A 20,000-nucleotide genomic window follows, 5' to 3' on the forward strand; every position below is an offset into this window, starting at 1 on the left:
TCTTGCTAGAGATAACAAGTCGACGTCGTACGAATTGAATTAATAACCTGATTAATTCCAACCTTCTATCAGACCTGAGAATGTATGCCGATGTCACAAATCTTCTGACACAATGGCTTGTTTCTAATCGCTTAAGGACGTTCGCGCCAATTGTTTCTGCACATCCTTACTGCGCACGCAAATGCACACGTCACGTCATACACGAGCGCGCGCGCTCAGTACTAAAATAAGAAATGATAGGGCAAAAGGCCATTGCTATGGGTTTGCCTTGATTTAACGGTGTTGGACGTTCGGTGACCCCTATTTTCTTTCCAGAAACGGATTTTATTTACAATTATCTCCACGTTGTCCAAAAATGAACAAAATATCAATGTGGGAAGTTAAAAAAATTTCAAGATTTCTGCTCACGGGACATCGAATCCTGCCATCTTGCGGCTGCAAGGCGCGTGAAACTGTGGTCGCCAAACGCGTACTTGATCTTTAAGGAACCTCACCAGTTGACTAAATTCTTTTAATATAAGTCCACATAAACAATATTTGGCAGAGAAGATTTCACTTCAAAGATCTAATTGCAATATATTTGGGTTTAGAGACACTGGCCTTATTCGCTAACGAAGCCCGATTTTGTCACATTTTGGGTGTTTTTCCGGGAATGTTCTCTCCATACCGAAGTCTGTGACCCACATTTTTTATACATTTCTGACATAACTAACTCATCATCTCACAGCGGTAAAAAGTTCAGAAAAAAATCAATGTTGAAAATTTTTCGCCCGAACGTCCTTAAGCCTCAATGTTCAAGACAAAATGTCGGTTTACTTGGACATGATATGATCACTCTGCTTCTGCTTCCAAGTGAACCCCATTGTGTCTTCCAGTTAAAAGGGTGAATACATACAAACCCCAACATGTTGAGAAGGATGAAATACTTCCAAGTCTCGTGGGAGGCGACGTCATGAGTAAAGTCGCCTAGGTACTTGATGTCCTTAAGGAGATATATATGCCTCGAGAAACCAGTGACGATGTTGAATTCATTGATTCTGTCACATGTTGGTTTCCTCAGTGATGTGTGGTTGTGTATCGGGGCTGGCAATAGTCAAAACTTGACAAATGCAAAAAGAATAATAATAATAACAATACTAATAATAATAATAATAATAATAATAATAATAATAATAATAATAATAATAATAATAATAATAATAATAATAATAATAATAATAATAAAACAGAACATAAAGTAACAACAGACGAGAAAAAAAAAATGAAAGCTCTTACCCGAATATTGATCTCATACTAAATACCATCCACAGACATGATTTTCACAATGTTTTAATTTCAAGGCCAAACCCACAGGAGTTTTTGTTACAGGGGCAACATGATATGAAATGGTCTGACGGTGAACCTAGGCTAAGCATGCCACCAGTGTACTCTACTATCATGACTCAATGAAAGCAATTTTTTAGCACATGTTATCTCGGATATTCTACTCGATTTTGTTATTTTTTAAGCACAGTCTAAGCATTCTTGTGGAATCTATTTGTAGTTGTAATGGACGATTCCTTGAGAGATCTCTTGGTGATATCGATTCCGTTAGGGTAATTTCATGTTGATGATAATGATGATGAAACAGACACGCCTTTCTGCACTCTGCTGTCGGAAGCCGGCCCAATTGTCAACAGTCTCTCTCGTTTACCGTATGTCTTTACATAAAATGGGCTGTACGTGCATTCTGAACGTTTTAACTGCTTTTCTGGCATTAGTTTTATTGGAACCGTTTGGGTAATGTCTAATTAATATGATAAAAATTCAGATCAGCTATGCGTATTACTAGGCCTACGCTGCTCTGAGGAAAGCTGCTCATTATTATTTGAAAAGGAAAGAAACTTACTTCATCTTTGTCCCATGTGGATAATATATTTAACTCAACCGAAGCCATTCCTCTTTTCACCCGGAGGCTTCTTCCTCTTACTACTGAATGCTCTTTACCTGAGTGTGCAATGTTGCAGTATCTCTACGCTATAATGAACCTGATGAATAACTTAGTCTAGCTTGCTAATCTGTCTAAGTTCCTTTTTTTGTCGGCGGTTCATTTTGTCACTCGTTGATGTGATGTGAACATGCCTCATCCAGACGCCTTAAGACTTCTGTCAGCTTTTTTTCAAGGATATGTGCTTCTGGCAAATGTTGAATCACATCTATGGCTTTCAACTGGTGGCTGATGTGGTCAAAGAACTCTTTGAATCTTTCATTTGGAATATTTGAATCAGTCTGGTTTCGAGGTGGTTGGCTTTTCTCACGTATCTGCAATGCTCTTGCATCACTTATGGCATCATTTAAAGATGATATGAAGAAATTCTTCATTATGATTGTGATACCGAAAAGAAGAAGACTAACGAATACGTGACCAAACACAGGCACCGCTTCAACAAGTTCCTTTACTGGTCGAGCTTTCACATTTCCAAGAATTATTTCAAGCTGAAAGGAGAGTGATGGCCAAAGGCTGGAATAACAAGAAACAACGGTCCCGAAGAGCAACACTCCTGTTTGAAGGAACGCAAGGAACAAAACTGAAAGAATGAGGAGATAAGAGTGCAACTTTTGCAACCAGATTCGCAATGCACTAGAAAACACTTTGGTATACATATTAAAATACGTCAATTGCAACAGCTTAACTGTGGTAAGAAAGGTAAGGGTGGCTAAGACACAGTTTTCAACATCCTCCAATAGAACAGCCGACTGGAAATTGACTGGAGCAAAGATGTTGCTCTCCAAGTATTGTAGAATGTTTGTAATATGGTAAGACTTAACAAAGCTGAACACCAGAACAGAGAGGGACGTGCAGAGTAGCGACACATCCAGCCAACACCAAACAGAACGGGTGTAATGTCTTCCCCGGCGAATTATGGTGGCTGTGGTGTCAAAGACTTTATAGATAAACATGCTGATGAAGATAACAAAGCAGAGTCCTTGGAAGACTTGGAGGACGGATTCAGTATTGTGTAATGAGATGGTGTTGATTTGCTTAAACGATACAGCCTGTCCTATTTGAAGCACTTCAAAGAAAAAAATGCAAACAGCGAATGTGCTGATTGACTGGCTAAACAAGGTAAACTCTACGATCACAGCTGTTGTTTGACGGTCAATCCAATGCCCTGATTGTAAAGAATAAACAACTGTACGCGCAGTTTCCTCATCATAACCCAGGTCAGCAGAGTACCCTCCTCCACCATACCACCCATGATGTCCCCATTTTGATGACGCATCGAGTTCTTCTGCTGTTTGATACACCCATGGACGAGAGCAAGGGAAAATTCCACGTTTGGGAATGAATGGATCTTTGGATTCCTTCACAAAAGAGTAGCAATCATAACGTTCAAGGGGAAACCAATCCTTGATCGTGGGTGCTGCGGGGCACTCAACTGAAAATAAGAGACAGGTGAGGTTAAAGCCAGAAAAACATGCGGTTATTCAATCTAATAAAATGAAAATGTCAGGACAACGTTTTACGTTTAATCAATTTTCATACCTACACGTGAATTTCAAAAACTGTTTGTTATATTTTCTTATTAAAATTCAACTGACCCGTTTTTAAATAAATAAATAAATAAATAAATAAATAATTGTTCTAATAAAGTGGCACACTTCATGATCAGCCTTTCCTCTTTAGGTAATATTAATCCTAGTGATTTTCAGTTGTTACATACGACTTCGATGCGACTAAAAACCAAAGCAAAAAAAAAAAAAATGAAAAAAATAACCTTTTCCTCTTCTAAGCTGACGAAGTCGTAACATTCCAATCACAGTAGCTTTTAGCTCATCCCCTGCCTGTTGGCACTCTCGGTAATTGTATTGATGGGGAATGAGGTAGAGATGTGGTACCAACGTTTTGTTCATCCATTCCCAGAAGGAGGTGAAAGTTGTAACCTAAATGGGAATTGACACAAAATGATGCAGAATATGTGATAAATAAGTTTATTTAGATTATTTTAGTAAAATCAAGTATTTAAGTTTCAAACTTATAACTTTGGAATTAACTATGATCTTTCAGAGACACGATTCATGTTCTAATAAAACACATCACAATCGTATAATGTCTCCAGCTCATGAATTTGTGAATAAAAATATCTTGGAGAATTCAATAAACATTTCACTTGTCAAATGATTATTATATACTTGGTTCTCATTACAGAGTGGCCTGCTCACCAAAAGATATTTACTAAATTTCCTAGAGTCAACAGTTTATGTAAAAAGAATTAACGTTTGAAAAATAATATTTAACATTTGGTTACTAGCGCACTTTTTTGTAGCGTTGAAAAAAATATGTTATGATTTTCGAATCAACTAGCCTGTAGTGGGTAAAGCCGTGAATAGCATGCAGAAGGGCCCGCAACATCACAACGAAGCCCATGAAACTAAGAAAATAACAAAACGTTTCTATAAAAGGGGCTATTTTAGGAAGAAAATGTGGTCCTGCTTCAGTGGGAGAGTAACACAGAACAATTTGGATTTATCAAACAAGTCCAGAAAGATCGAATTGCCTTAGGAAAAGTATTGAATGGCTGGCGTTTGGAACGTTAGCCCTTTTTTAGGGCGAAATGAAGAATTTCTCATAGTTTGTACATGGAGTAGAAGAACTATGCAATTGGTGGAGACATGCTTATGAAAAACACTGATAGGCTAGTTGAATAAAAAGCGCTCATTGGTTCAACAGAGTATGAAAGTGCAGCTGACTTTCAAAATACATTTTTGCAAGGGTTTGAGGCTTTTCGTGTTTCCTTGGTGTAGGTGTACACCACAAATCATCTTGTTATGAGTGGAGCGTTTCGGAAGCGACAGGTTTCGATGCATCTTTGTTATTTTTTCAACATTTCGGTCGAGTGGCAACCGGACTTGTCGCTTTTCAACTAAATCAGGTTGTTTTGGGTGTGGAAAGTCTCAGATCAATTTCTCTCTATTCATATTTTTGAAAAGGTGAAGGTGATTACCTTCCTCTTTTCACAAAATTTAAAAAAAGGTTAAAAGGCTTTGTTGTGAGTCAATACCTGTTCAAAATATCCGGTGTGAACATCAAGAAATTTCGCGAACAGATACCGCGTCGAGTCTCTGTTTCCATATGATAACACACCAATTATGGCAAGAAAAGTCATATAAAATCCTGTTTGGCGAATGGACGAACGACGTTTGGCCTTAGCAACAATCTCTTTCTTCAGTCTTGAGAATTCTCTTCCTGACCTTGGGAAAGCTGTCACTTTCTCGGGTGTCATTTTTTCACGGCTTTCGAAAGATATTTTCTTTCCTTTGCACTTTTCCAACATAATAGATATAGCGACAAGTACGAGACATTTGCATGGCTGCACAAGTAGAAATCCACTCTTGGCTTTTATCGCTCCCCCAAATGAGGCTGTAAGAAATGGTCACAATGGCCGATGAGACAGTCATTATGCCGCTCACGACATAAATACCGTAGAACAGACACTGCCACCTGCGTGAATGCTCCGAGCGGAAAAACGATGTGGTTTTCTTAAATAAGAGAATCATAACGTGAACAGGAATGGTAATTATGGTGCTTTGAAAACTGACCATCGCCTGTCTTGCTGAAAATTTAAGTGGTCCAAGGTTGATGACTTGGTAGGAATGTGTTTCCCAGCAATAAAATGCAGCACTGATGGCCATCGTACAAAGAAGGATGCAAAAACAGGACGAAAGCCTTTGAACTCTTGTAAAATCGTCCCCCGGAGTCTTAGTAACAACGGAAAACCAAAGGTGGCCATTGGAAAACATCTCCTTCAGAGCCACATTTGTGATACTTGGACCGGAACAGGAAGGAACTTGAAGCACTTCACAAGAGTACGATTCAGTTTCTAGAGAAAGCCATGTGTCAATTATAAATTTCCAGCAGGTTCCAGTGCTGATGTTCGTAATGCTTACCTCGTCCAAATACCAAGATGGGTCCTTGCCTGAGTTGTCATGCCAGATACGAAGAGAGTAAATTTCACCAATGTCTTTGTTCAAAATTACTTTAACGTTTTGTTCAGTACCTCGAGCGAAAACTGAATAAGAGGCATCACTACTTTCCTTCGCTATTTTCAGGATACCGCTGTTTCCTTCTACTCCATACATTATAAGGGATACATTGGATGTTGTTCCTGCACCTGCCCAGACACCAGTTTTTACGGTTAACTTGTAGCTGTACGGGCTGTGTCCTTTGAATCCTTCTTCGTTACAAATGATAATTTGCTCTCTGTCTTGAAGCTAAAAATAAAATAAATTAATTCGTTTCTTAAAAACCAAGTCTAGATTGTTTCTAACAATAAATAAAAAAATAAATAAATAAATAAATAAAATAAATAAACAAGCCACAAAACAGGGGGGTGTCGGAGACTCCGTAATTCGATTAGGCCAAAGTTTTCATTTCTTAATTAGCACCATTGATTGACATAACCTTGAATGAACTTTCATTGAATTTCACTTAGCAACGACCAATAAGATATTAGATTATGCGATACATGAACATATAAGTTTAGGTTTCCTTTTTTTTAGAGTCAAAGTAGTTTTACACACCGTTGTAAGACGAACACGAGAGGTTGATTAAACGCCTAGTTATAAACTCAAGGAAAGGTTACCTTTATACAAACGTTGGCCGTGTAGCACTTATATTTTAAACAGAATTAACTGAAGAGAATGTAGTGCAACGTGAAGTGCTATATTTCTATCCCATATGAACCATGTGAGCTTTAGCCCTACTGATGGAACTGGGCCCACACAAGGACAGAGAAAAATTCTGACCAGGGTGGGAAATAAACTCAGCGGAGTTTACTGATTGAGAGAGAGTTCGATAAGCTGTAATCCCTTGTAAACGGGGCAAAGTTTACAAAACGGGAATGAATTCTCTGACATTAAGGCGGTTGTGTTTTAGCCTTTAGTATGATGTGTTCATATAAGGTATATTTCATTTAGCTGAATTTTCGGCCGTTTCACAGCCATCTCAGAAGCCGCAGAGTGTCGCAAACAGTATGCACTCGTTTTCCCTCGGCCACCTTATTAAATATAGGACCCGATTCTCCCTCTCCAAAAACAAGAAAACACCCTCAAGAAAGGGTCCTTGAGGTTTGTCTTTAGTGGGACAAGTGGAAAACTGGGGTACGCTTCTCGTGTGTAAATGCTCGATCTCACAGAAACAAAGTTCCTGACGTGGTTGACTATACTGTAAATGAGAACACTGATGAGTTTCTCGTAGTGCTACGCAGACTCTGGTCCATGCCCTTGAACGGATCATTTGGACTATAGTAATTCTCTTTTGTTTTGGAATCCCACAATATCAGCTTCCGCGATTACAGCGAATTCTGAATGCTGCAGCACGTATCATTTGCTTAGTACCCAAGTACATTGTACAGCCACATGCACTTGTACTGAAGACGTTATACTGGCTTCCGGTGAAATATCGCATCATTTTCAAAGTTCGTCATAATATGGCCCCCTCTTACTTGAGGAATCTCCTAGAGCCCAGTTCTCAAGGACGTTACAGTCTTTGCAATGAAGATTAACTTCTCCTTGCTGTTCCTAAAACCAAGTGCAAGACCTTTGGTGATAGGGCTTTCTATAAAGCTGGAACAACACTATGGAAGAGTCTACCACTAAATATTAGAATGATTTCGAAGATTGATACATTCAAGAAAGAACTTAAAACGTATTTATAAATTATTTGGACTTGCTGTTCAGTAATTCTGAGACCATGATCTTACGGTGCGACTTGGACAGTTATTTTCTCAACGTATAATTCAGCGCCTTTGACTATTTCATAGTCTTTGCGCTCTATAAATCTTATATGTTTAGATTATTGTGTTACTGAGTGCGCGTAGTTGGAGACAATCAAGGGTTCATGTCATACCATTGCTTTTTCCCTGTTGTCAACCCTTCTGGCTATGATGACTGCAATCAGATAAATAAGGAAACATGTCGCAACTGCAACAAGAACGAGGAATTTTCCGCTATCATTGGGAGAGAGAAATTCCGTGAACACTTTGTGGAAATTGATCTCATTCGGGGCTACTAGATAGCCTCCACCAAAGGGAGTCAAGTGATTGCAAGAACACTTTAGGGCAGAATTCTTTATGAATCCCTCTACCTGAAACAAAAAAGAGAAAAAAGTAATCTATATCAAGCGGTTTGAGACAAGTTTGGTACTGCAAGTGAACGCTGTCGAAAACGCTAAAATATAATATGCGATAACACCTCAAACGACTGTGTCAAGGTAAATTCGTTGTTGATTTTGTGGTTAAAAAATGGATAAAATGACAATGTAAGAACGATCTCAGATCTTCCAGTTTTCTCCACATCCTTTGAATGAGCTCTTAACTACCGTCCTTTAGTAGCTAACAACATATTGTTTTCGCAAGCGTCACTCGGACATTCCACATGACTTGCATTAATTAATCTTCGATGGAATGATATATGAAATAAACCCTATATTTAACTGCAGATATGACATCAAGTGAAGCTATCATCCTTGCAGTTACGAACGCAATTTTAGCAATTGCGTGGAGAAGCCAGAAAAATTTAGGACTTCAAAGGAGTTCAACGTGATCTCGCGCTACCGGTGAGCTGGACAGTTGTGGCTTCGAATGTTCCCGTGATGAATGAATCAACAATGAAATTATATATGAAATGAACCAAATGTTGAACTGCTTCTCCACGCAATTGTTAAAATTGCATTCATAACTGCGAGGATCATAGCTTCACTTGATTTCATATCCGCAGTTCAATATATGGTTCACTTCATATATCATTTCATCGTTGATTCATTCATCACGGGAACATTTGACCCAAAAATGACCAGCTTCCAACATCAGTGGCTTCATCATGAACTCAGTTGGTTAGAGCGTCGCACCGGCAACGCGAGGTCACAGGTTCAAACCCTGTGAAGTCCTGAAGTTTCCAGGCTTCTCCACGCAATTGCTCAAATTGCATTCATAACCGCGAGGATCATAGCTTCATTTAATAATTAATTTTGTCAACAAGATAACCACTGCAGTTTATTATAACACATTTTCGTGATCCATGGAAGGCTTTTGATATGACGGATCATAAAATACTGTTAGCAAAATTGAAAGCATATGTTATCACTTGTCTAGCGAATGGATTACTAGCTATTTTATTAGTAAAAAAATTAATTCTGCGAGATAAGAACAGAGGGCACTCGTACCTGGTGTTTAACCGTACTCTATCACTGGGTGCCTTATTATATATATTCCATTAGTTATATCAACGATCCTTCGAATTGCTCTCTTCGCGGACAACCTAATGTTTTTTTGAGTATTGGGATCCAAGGATCTTAATTGGACAGTTAAATGTGGAGCTTGAAAACTACTCGCTTTGGATTGAGGCTAATGTTTATCTCTTAATGCTACGAAAACCAAACTGGTTTTTAGACTTGGGAGGAGATATTTAGGTCGTAGGACGCGTCTTGTGATGGATACTGATACATTGGCTGAACAAGTGCGAAGCCAATAAGTTTTCAGATGCATCATTGATTGATCTTCATGTTATGTAAAAACCTGATCCCTTGGGTTAATCCCTTTCTACTGTACAAATTCAGATTCTACATAACATCTAAGTCACTCGCACTTCGTATTTCTCTCTGATATTAGTATTGTATGGTCCTCTACGTATTTATACAAAGTCAAAGCGGCTCTAACCTTCCTTCACAGCGGAGACTGAAATGAATGTCAACGGAATGGAGAGCGCTCGAGGAAACAGGCGTTTGAATGAAAAATTCGAAGACAATGAGTTACCCAGGTTTTAATGACCGGTGTGATTTAGTTCGTACAAATACAATAGTAATGTGTCTTTACCTTGCATCCACTGGTGTCCCAGTACAGTTCACTTGAATTCCAAAAGAAACAGGCGACTTCTGAAATAGTAAACGTGTAGTTGATCCCTTGTGATTCTTGTTTTGGCGGTTTTTTTATCTTGATACATTTCTCCCTTCCCTGTTCATCCTCTTTTATATTATTCCCTTTTCCTATGAAGTCTATGTCAAGATGGTAGTTTCCAGGAAAGAGTGTTTTAAAATTTATTGTCAAATTTGTTTTCCCGACGCAAGTGATGTTTCCGCTGTGGAGCCATTTTCCTTGCAGACGCTTACACTCTTGCGGGCCAAGCTGTGTTGACAACTCTACAGGAGGTGACACCCGAACGTATGGAATAACAAAGTCGTCACTGTAAAACACAATCGAGATCTCAACGACTGAATGACCGCGCTGAACACTTATACTGTGACGTCTTGACGATCCCAGTCTTACAAAGGACAGATTACTGGAACGGTAAGTAATTGGTTGCCATGGAAGTAGGATCGTTATACCCGGAGAAAGACCAGATATGGTTATGATGTCTTCCTCGTTGTCTCTAATGTCCAAACTTGCAATATTTGTGGTAACCCATTGGCTACTTTTGTTCCAGGTGAAGGGGTTAAAGGGTGTGCTCCACATCTGAAAATGTCGATAATCAACACTCTGAAGAAATATTTATTAAAAAAAAAAAAAAATCAAAGATCACATTTCAAAACGAGGGGCAAAAAGTTATAAGGAACGGAGGTTCGAAAGATGAAACAACAACAATGATATTAAATGTAAGGAGAAATGTAGACTCGGAAAAATATCCGAGTCCCACATTTCCCCTTACATTTAATATCATTGTTGTTGTTTCATCTTTCACACACTCACTTTGGAGGTTGGTTGGCTGCATCTTGATATGCTTTAATGTGACAGCGCGATGCTGTTAGTGAGTTTCAAATGTGCTAGTCAGTACTTGGCTGTGTAGCCGCGCGATGCGGTTCCAGTTGAGACCCACAAATTGACCCTTGCTCACCATAGAGTCTCCAGTAGCTCAGTGGTTAGAGCATCCGACTAGATCACGGAGGGTCGTGGGTTCATATCCCATCTGGGACTCGAATATTTTTCCGAGTCTACATTTCTCCTTACATTTAATATCATTTAACGGAGTTACAGTGTGAATAAATCGATTCAAATTGAAGAATGCTTTCATAGTTATTTATCACTGTGTATCCTTCATCAACTCAATCAATTATTTACACAAACAATAAATATGATAATACCTCAAAGAACACTATTTCGTTGTTACTCGCGTTTTTCTTCAAAACGTTGCTTAAATCCGGGATTCGAAAGGAACCGGTTCGATTGTCTCCCAGCATCAATCTGTGAAGTAAATTTCTCCTTACAGACACCACTTCAATGTTCATGTATGTAGAATAAAATTTTTTGCTGCCTGGGGAAGATTTCAATGAATTTCTGATTCCTCTTATCATTCGATCTTTCAGCAAGAGAAGTTCCCTTGTCATAGTGATGCCCTAAGTGAACAAAAAATAAAATAATAATGATTAGACGTCCCACTAAAATAATACAAACATTCACTTTTTTCCTAACAGCAAATTTTGTACAGCAATGCAGGTTCACTCGTCACATCAGGCACGATTCTAGGTTGTTTGTTGAGTAAATGCTATTTATCAGTTTTTAATTTGGGTAGAAAGTCAGAGGGAAAGGTTTCCGACAACGTGCCTGAAAAGGCATAAGGCCAGCTCGTAGACTTTCCAAAGGTCGACCTCACGAGCTTCAAAGCAGGAAAGCCAAGCGAGTGAAGTGAAGCAAGCCGAGCCGACAATTCACGATGGTTCCAGAGAGCCATATAAAACAACACGAACAGCTGGAAGCCCAAAAAAATGTAAACGCGTTGTTTATAATGGAAGTGCACTTAGCTATCAAGCTAGTTTACAGGTACCCCACTTTTTAAGAATCTGAAAGAAACAATTCAAACTTGACAGAAACATGATTAAGAGCACCAACTAGAAGGAGGCAACCAGTTGGCTATTTACAAAGCATAGTAGAGTAAAATCCGGGACAACCGGAAACAAATCCAAACCAGAAGTTAGAATGGGATTTGAACCCAGGGTAACCGCATGCAAACCCCAACGCTCTAACCACTGGACCTACCCGCCTCCAGGCTCTCTCTTTCCCCTCCCACCGCAAAGAGAGAACCTGCTCGCAGGCTAAGTTCAGGTCAAGTCGATGAACCCAAAACAAGGATATCGGAATATTTGTCTGTAATAAAACGTAAAAATGTCCTTGATTTGCCTTGAAAGAACTTTTACTCCAGCACTTCATTGCCTTAAAAAAAACAAAAAAAAAAAAACAAAAAACAAAAACACCCGGTGAACTAAAGGGGTAGACCATGGACGCGATCCACGTACCGTGGACTCCAGGAGAGGGCCATGGATCGGAGATCCACAGAATCTTCATGTCGGTTAAAAACTGTGATTTTTTTCTTACGATATTTCCTCTGTTTATAGAAAAAAAGCTAGCTGTGGAAATTATTTTCATGCAAAAGTAATCGACACGTAACGAGTAGATACTATTTCGTTAACCGCATAAGGAAATCGTTTTTTATTTTTGCTTCGAGGTCCAAAGAGATGCTCTAAATGCTCTATGATGGCTTGTGGCTAGTCATTAGGAAAGAATATATGACACCGCTATGAAGTTATTTAGAGCTCTACCAACTGAGCTATGAATCCACACAGTTTGGAGCAGATCAATTTGTTGGGCTTATTTGTTTCTGTCAAGAACTCGATAAATAAAATGAAGTGAATGTATATTTGAATTGCGGTTTATAGACAAACGAGAGAAGTGATCCTCGAACCTGGCTGGACAATTTAGGGGCCTAAAAGGACTCCCCTACTTCGTGAAAGAGAACATAACTATTTACTACCAAGAGTCAATACAGAGCGCTACAAACATGCCTTTGTAAATCGTTGCTTATTCTCTGCATGACATTAATATATTATCTCCATTGAACATTTAAATTATTTTTATTTTTAAAGTTTTCACGTATGTTGGAATGTTTTATTTAATAAAGACCATTATTATTATTATTATTATTATTATTATTATTATTATTATTATTATTATTATTATTATTATTATTATTATCATCATTATTACTACTACTACTAATTGATCCGTTTCCTTCCTGACCCAAGTAAATAAATTGAAATTCTCAGGTTAAAAATACCTTTTCTCGAGTCGCCGAGTTCTGATTCTGAACATCAGCATCCCGCGAAGTTATCCTTACTATTTTACCAACACCAAGAAGAAGGTTCTCCACTGTGTACGGCAACATAGAATTCGTTCCAATTTTTCCGATACTATTGTTCAAATAGTTCACGAGATTTCTGAGAATGTCATAAGACTGAAATACAAGAAGATCAGTTAATTACTATGTCCTTTCATGACGACTCTCCTTATGGGAAAAGCTACTAGCCTTACCTCTCGTTTTGCAATTCGGTGATCATTAAGCTAAGTTAATTTATTTGCATAGTACACTAACATGAGTTTTCATCGCGTTAAGGGGGTGGCTCTTTAACTACCAAACCGTTGCTGTAGACCTCTTCAAATAGTCTTTTTTCGATTCCCTTAAACTCTACAGTTATCCTTTTTTTGCCAAGTGTGCTTTATTTAACATTTCTTTGTCTGGTTCGACTCACAAACATATTTGGTAAATCACGAGGCCAAAACATAAAATGTCTAAAAACTCGAGTTAACTGTATTTTTCACAATTTTTTAACGCAATAGTTTGAGAACATTCTAACACAAAATCTGTAGCATGGCTAAAAAAAAATTCTCCAAAAAAACTATGACGTCATAAGGCCCTCGTTTGATAACCTTTTCACAATATCAGTTCCATTTTCTGTCCAAAGAGGAATTCCTTGCCACGGTTTACGAAAATGATGGAACAGTTCTCATCTGGTGAAAAAATCGCATCTTCGTTTCCTAAGAGCTTTTACATCTTTTTCAATGAAACGCATGGCAGATGCCTGGGACTAGTTGAGCATGCGCCTTCTCAATCTGATTGAAGTGATGTCAGATTGTCATTGAAAAAGTTACTTCAAAGAACCATCCACGCAACCTTTTTGTAGGGCTTTTGATTAAAAACCTTCCATAGCAACTATTGTCTTTCTGTAGTTAAGAGCCACCCCCTTAAAGTTGGCTACTTGCTTAAATAGTTCAACGAGATGATAGTGCTAAACTTATAGAGAAAAATAGCGTGGAACGTAGAAAAATAACAATGAATACAGTTCCTAAGAAAGAGGATAACATTGGTCATCTCACTTTCATGAATAAAGGAAATTGATCCTTAATTCTCCCCTTAAAGGATGCTTGGGGTATGCTGGGGTTTTCTTCCTGAGACTGGTTAAGGCAACAAATGGAAATATCGGTATTTGATTGATTAATTTGCAAAATAGAAAATAAAACCAACACAGATAAAAAGTCGCGAGGAAGCCCAAACTGAAATCATAAGACTTTTAACAATAAGCCGCGTAGATTTTCTCATTCAGGCTAAGACGGTTCAAAAGTCAATAATCTCTGTTAAATACAAAAAGGCTAAAGGGGAATAAAAAACCCAACTAAAACGCAACCAACTGGCGAGTAAACTCGGTGATGAGAACTTTTATCTGATAAAGGTTTTGGACGTCGCGTGTCTCCAGTGCAAAGACTCCTGAAAAATCCGTCTTTTTGACAGATTTTTATGCCTAGAGACTACAGTTTTTCTAAAACATGAAAAATTCAGGACTTCAACGGGGTTTGAGCCCGTGACCTCGCGATACCGGTGCGACGATCTAACCAACTGAGCAATGAAGCCACTGACGTTGGGAGCTGGTCATTTGTGGCCGTGAGGAATGAATCAATGATGAAATGATATATGAAATGAAATAGATCATATATGAAGTCCTGAAATTTTCAGGCTTCTCTACGCAATTGCAAAAATTGCGTTCATAACTGCGAGGATCATAGCTTCACTTGATATTAAAACATTGCAAGAAGCAAATGTGGAAACAGCGACACATGCCTTATCGTTATCGCCATCTGGCCGTGTCTCCTGATAGGTTTTCAGGACACACCCGGTTCCCCGGTGTGGCTAACACATCACGCCTGCGCTCAGCCATGGACATGCTGATGAGGCCTAACAAGGCCGAAACAGCAGCAGCCAACCATGGCTGCCAACTAACCGGGTGAAATGGTTGTGTGCATGTCCAATGTGTTGGCCACACATGGCTGGTGATATTATGGTGTGCATGTTCACCTTGCTTTTTTTCTTAAAGACGTGGCAGATTCATATGGTATTATTTTCCCATCACTTGGAAGCCGGTCTAAGTGGGTTGACTTCTATGTGCCTCGAGATTTTTGATCCTACTAGAGGCCGTGCAGCGAAGTCACAATGGCAAACACAATACCATTCCACCGTGTTAAAACGAAGGGCTGAAATGGGAGGATGCAAATGTAATGCTAAGTTTTTCAATGAAAGAAATCCAGTAAATTACCTTTAAAGAATTGTTGTTTTTGACTTCCAGTGCACTTAAAGCAATGCTCATCTAAAACGAAAAAGATGTAAGAAAAAAGAACATTTAAATTAACTTTCATGAACGAGTAAAGAGGGTCAACTTAGTTTTAGGTTAACCCTGAGCGATGACTTTGGAACATGTATTATATCGGTGGGGCTGTGGAATTGGGAAGCTGGAGGGTCATGGGATTTTTTGCCTTCCAATCTCGTTCACAGGACTGACCTTTCCCCCTCCCCCTCAAGCGGAAAATTCCTGGAACAAGGTTTCTCTCCCGGACGTAGCTCCATTAGGGATGAGTTTCTTGATTTCAAGCACGTGCACGTCTTCTAGAGTCGTTTATTCCTCGTATACAACTTAATTAATTGATTTTATATCTAGTATCCAGTTTCAAAATTAAGCAAAATGCATCATAAAAGCGACTTGTCTATCGAGAGCCGCTATTGTAAACTATAATAACTTTTTTAGCAATTCACATCATTCACGGCTAACTTTGAGTCAATCACATTGCAAATTTAAAGCACGAGGCCGGCGCCAAGAGCGGAAAGCGCATATTGTTTTTTCTTGCCGTTGATTGGTTGAGAATGTGGCACTACATTTTTTAGTCGATGCAAGCCAAAGCGATAACAGAATTGAAAACTTGAATGACTGTCATATTGATATTTTCGATATGTGTTTTATAGCTATATCGAGCCTTTCCATACCCCTTGCTCAGGAGTCTGATAACCATGCATATTTTCACTGGTTGATGTAGGACGCAACTCTGTTGTGTGAAGACTCAAGCTGGGTTCCATTGCGTCTGCTATTAGTAGCCTTCGAAAGATTGTGCTCACAAAAGTAGCATAAAATATGCTTCTAGCAGTGCTCGTATATCTCTAAAATTATGCCAATATCTATCCTAGTTATGCTCAGTTTAGCAAATGATGAAGTAATTATGCTTCTACTTTTTATTTTATATTTTGAAAAATACCTCAATAACTATGCAACAAACGAGTAAATGGCAAATAAATTTACCCTATTTAGAACTAGAAACTTTCCTAAAGTACAAATAAGCGAGCTAGTAGTTTTGCGCATGCGCTTAGTCCCATGGAAAGTGTCCTGGGTCAATTCCTGTGGAACCCAGGTCCCGAATGTGACAATAAGCAGCCCAAAAAAAGATTGTTACAGAAATTTGCCTGTATCACTGATCCCTAAATGACAAATTTCTACTTTAAACCTACTCAAAAGTGCTAGCAGTGCTTTTTTCGGAAAATCGCTGAAAAACATAGTAAATAATTAAGCCAAAAATTATGCTAGCACACTCTATCAGAGCCTATATATTAATGCCCTTTGTATTATGAACAAATTTCGAGCGACTTTTTAATTTTGTTTAATTTTTTAAATTCAGTTATTTATCTATAAAAACTTTATATGCAGATGATAGCATAGAGCAAATCTGGTGTCCACAGAGATGGGCTTAATCATTACATGAAGTTTTACCTACCGCTGTATTTAAATTGTCACCACCTTGAAAGCAAGAGTAAAGCGAGAGGAAAGAAAACTCCGTGAGTTACATAGCGTTAAAACAGTACCCAATAAGGTCAAGTCATCATATATGTTAGATAAGACAAGCGCTGTGATCGATTGGCCAATTTAGCGTACTCAGTAAAATTAAAAAGTTTGATTTTAAGTGCAAGTGCGTGTTGTCCTAAGTAGCGTGTGTATGTATATATGGAAAGAACTCAAGTGAGGCCATCGCTACTGTGTACATGTGATGGATGAAGAACCTTCGCTGATCCACAGCATCATGAACTTCTTATGCAACACCCAAGGAGAGAGAAAAATCCTGACCCGGGTGGGAATCGAACCCACGACCTCCGGATTAGATCACCGTTGCTCTACCGACTGAGCTACAAGGCCAGCTAGACGGGAGCAGGCCGTGGGAGTTTGAGGACATCCATCACATGCACACAGCAGGCCGTGGGAGTTTGAGGACATCCATCACATGCACACAGTAGCGATGGCCTCACTTGAGTTCTTTCCAGTTTGATTTTAGTTTCAACATGCCACTTTTGTATTCTCTGATTTGATATGACTTGATTTGAGCGCTAAATACACTAGAAAGACTTTAATAAATTTCATTATTATATAGACAGGAGTGTTTACTGGAAAATATACCACTCATTAAATTCATACGAAACTACATCCGGGACCCGAGTGGCGTATTTTCCATATCCTCACTAGTGAGGATATTGATGACGTCATTTTCCGCCTTTGCACGGTTGTTTGTGCAAATAATCAGTGAAAAATGGCAAACGATAGATTCGTGAAGTTCTCTGAAGCTGACGTAGAATCCTTTAAGAAACAAGAAAATGCTTTTCATTTAAAGACCAGGCTCCAGTTGTTCAAAAGGTGGATAGCGCTATCCACCGGATAAATCACTATCCATTGGATAGCGCAATTGATTTTGCTAGTATTTATCCAGACGATAGTGATTTATCCGGTAGATAGCGCTATCCATCGTTTGAACAACTGGGACCAGGTAACTATGCACATAACGAGTTCATGATGGTAAATTAACAACATTCGCTCTGATGAAGGGCTAGCACTCGAAACGTTAGCTTACAAATCTCCTTAAGGGTCTGGAATATTTGGTAATTTTTCTTGCTGCAGCAACTTGTCTTGCAATTTAGTTGCGACAAACGTTCTCACATTGCAAAACAAGTTGCTTAACTGGTCCTATGCTAGAAAGGTTGAATATTTGGTAATTTTTCTTGCTGCAGCAACTTGTCTTGCAATTTTGTTGCGACAAAAGTTCTCACATTGAAAAACAAGTTGCTTAACTGGTCTTACGCTAGAAAGGTTGAATATTTGGTACTTTTCCTTGCTGCAGCAACTTGTCTTGCAATTTTGTTGCGACAAACGTTCTCACATTGCAAAACAAGTTGCTTAACTGGTCTTATGCTAGAAAGGTTGATTAGACGGGTCAATTCGTTTGTTTGTTTACGAAGAGTAAATAATATACCACTTAAAACATTCCCCGGCATAACCTTCATAACAGCCGTGTTTGTACTTGCCATTGTTTGTTTGTGGTTCCGAGTGACACCAGAATATGTATTGCACTCTCCTCCGCGTTGGATACGTTTTGTGACAGTGACTTACTTGGATATTCCTGACACATGTACCAGTCTCGACTTGTTTAGTGGCGCTGATATCGAATCCAGTCGAACGAAACCGATAAAACTGCTTATAGCAAGACCGTTGCCATTTGGGTGATTGAACAAAACATTCCGCGATGCGATAGCACCACCAATATAGGCAATACTTTACAGCACCATGAGCTCGATACGTAAAGCATATTATTGTTCGATGATTGTTATAAGTTCCGTTGGCAAGTTGTTCACAGTTGCCTTTCCGAAGCTTTTTGTAATCCAAGGGTGAAGATGAACATCCCTGTCCTTAAAAATGAGAAGTCAATTAGCTGTGTAAATCATCACACCGGACCTTAACGGGGATATGTTACGCAAAATGACAATTTCATGACACCCAAAATGCCAAAAAGTAGAATGAAACATTGCAATAACCACTGTTGAACTGTTGAACAACATAAAGAAATACAGCAAAAGGAAAGAAGCATGGATGGACACAAATGGACAACGGCGTGAAATGACCAAATTTGAAGTTATGTGGAGCACGTGAGTACCTGACGACTAATTGTCAATCTTTTCACCCAATGCAAAGGAATCCAGGTTGCCCTCGGATTCCAGATCCCAGCCCATGGATTCCGGATTCCGGATCCCGAATAGTGGATCCTGGATCCCGAGTCGTGGATTCCAGCTTCCAAACTCACGGGTTCCACTGAAATGGTCATTGATTCCATCGAAATCCGTGGATTCTGGATTCCATACAATCAGAATTCCGGATTCCACGCTCAGGATTCCGGATTCCAAAGCGTCACATTTGCTGGATTCCGGATTCCATATTACTTCACGTCGGGGGAATCTTTTCTCCAAACAACCACACCGTTCACACCAATTATATTCCTAATACACACTTTCCATGCCAAACGACGTTGTACTATCGCAAAGTGATTAAAACAACGCAAAGTTCTATTTAACAAAGAAAAAATCTTTCTCGTAGCCTTCGTAGTCTTCCTTGCTTAAGCTCTCTATTGTTTAGTGGCCGGATTGCCATTCGACACCAGCCTTTCAAACGTAGCAAAGCTGGAGAAGATAGATATGGACAAATAGTTTTATTAGAGCGGTTTCAATCGAGTGTCGAAAGAAATAAGCGAATTACTTTGGTTTGGCATAACTTCACTCAGTGATTGGTCCAAAGTTCTCGCGCCACTTTTTCAACCAATCAGAAGTAAAACCAAGACCACTCGTGGCTCGCGCGTGCACATTTTCCCGCGCTTTGTGTCGGCTACGTGTAATTATTTCGAGTTTTGATTGGTTTGCCGGATTGTCTCCGTCCTTTTTGATTGGCCAACGTTATTACTTTGGTTTTGGTTTTACGACACTCATTTGAAAACCGCTCTATCTCTAAACTTGCAGCCAGTAATTATAAGCTGAATTATACTAAGACATTACAAAATTTATAATAATTGTAAAAA

The 20,000-nt window shown here is 39.0% G+C and overlaps 3 protein-coding genes, 1 long non-coding RNA gene and 1 other non-coding gene across 5 annotated transcripts in view; all 5 read right to left on the minus strand.

The window, feature by feature from the left end:
- The window catches only part of LOC138033758 (adhesion G-protein coupled receptor D1-like), a 105,575-nt gene extending 90,141 nt beyond the window's left edge, over nucleotides 1-15,434 (minus strand). The window contains exon 1 of the mRNA XM_068881571.1: nucleotides 15,389-15,434. The gene's annotated coding sequence lies outside the window, so the exon portion shown is untranslated. The remainder of the gene's footprint in view (nucleotides 1-15,388) is intronic.
- The window catches only part of LOC138033763 (tubulin polymerization-promoting protein family member 2-like), an 85,520-nt gene that overhangs the window by 25,712 nt on the left and 39,808 nt on the right, over nucleotides 1-20,000 (minus strand). The window lies entirely within an intron of this gene.
- LOC138033757 (polycystin-1-like protein 2) lies at nucleotides 1,325-11,361 on the minus strand. The gene is made up of 6 exons (XM_068881568.1): nucleotides 11,114-11,361; nucleotides 9,852-10,487; nucleotides 7,889-8,125; nucleotides 5,043-6,252; nucleotides 3,759-3,924; nucleotides 1,325-3,419 (listed from the first exon to the last, which is right to left on the minus strand). Exons 1-4 carry the CDS (start codon nucleotides 11,354-11,356, stop codon nucleotides 5,269-5,271), a joined length of 2,100 nt encoding a protein of 699 aa, XP_068737669.1. The 5' UTR covers nucleotides 11,357-11,361; the 3' UTR covers nucleotides 1,325-3,419; nucleotides 3,759-3,924; nucleotides 5,043-5,268.
- Nucleotides 17,233-17,305, minus strand: Trnar-ucu (transfer RNA arginine (anticodon UCU)). Its single transcript has one exon. It is a non-coding gene; the product is annotated as a tRNA-Arg (tRNA).
- LOC138033765 (uncharacterized) overlaps nucleotides 18,508-20,000 on the minus strand; it is a 25,811-nt gene continuing 24,318 nt past the window's right edge. The window contains exon 3 of the long non-coding RNA XR_011128662.1: nucleotides 18,508-18,843. This is a non-coding gene — a long non-coding RNA (uncharacterized lncRNA). The remainder of the gene's footprint in view (nucleotides 18,844-20,000) is intronic.

This window comes from Montipora capricornis, chromosome 14, assembly GCF_036669925.1.
Source record: "Montipora capricornis isolate CH-2021 chromosome 14, ASM3666992v2, whole genome shotgun sequence".
NCBI classification, from domain to species: Eukaryota; Metazoa; Cnidaria; class Anthozoa; order Scleractinia; family Acroporidae; genus Montipora; species Montipora capricornis.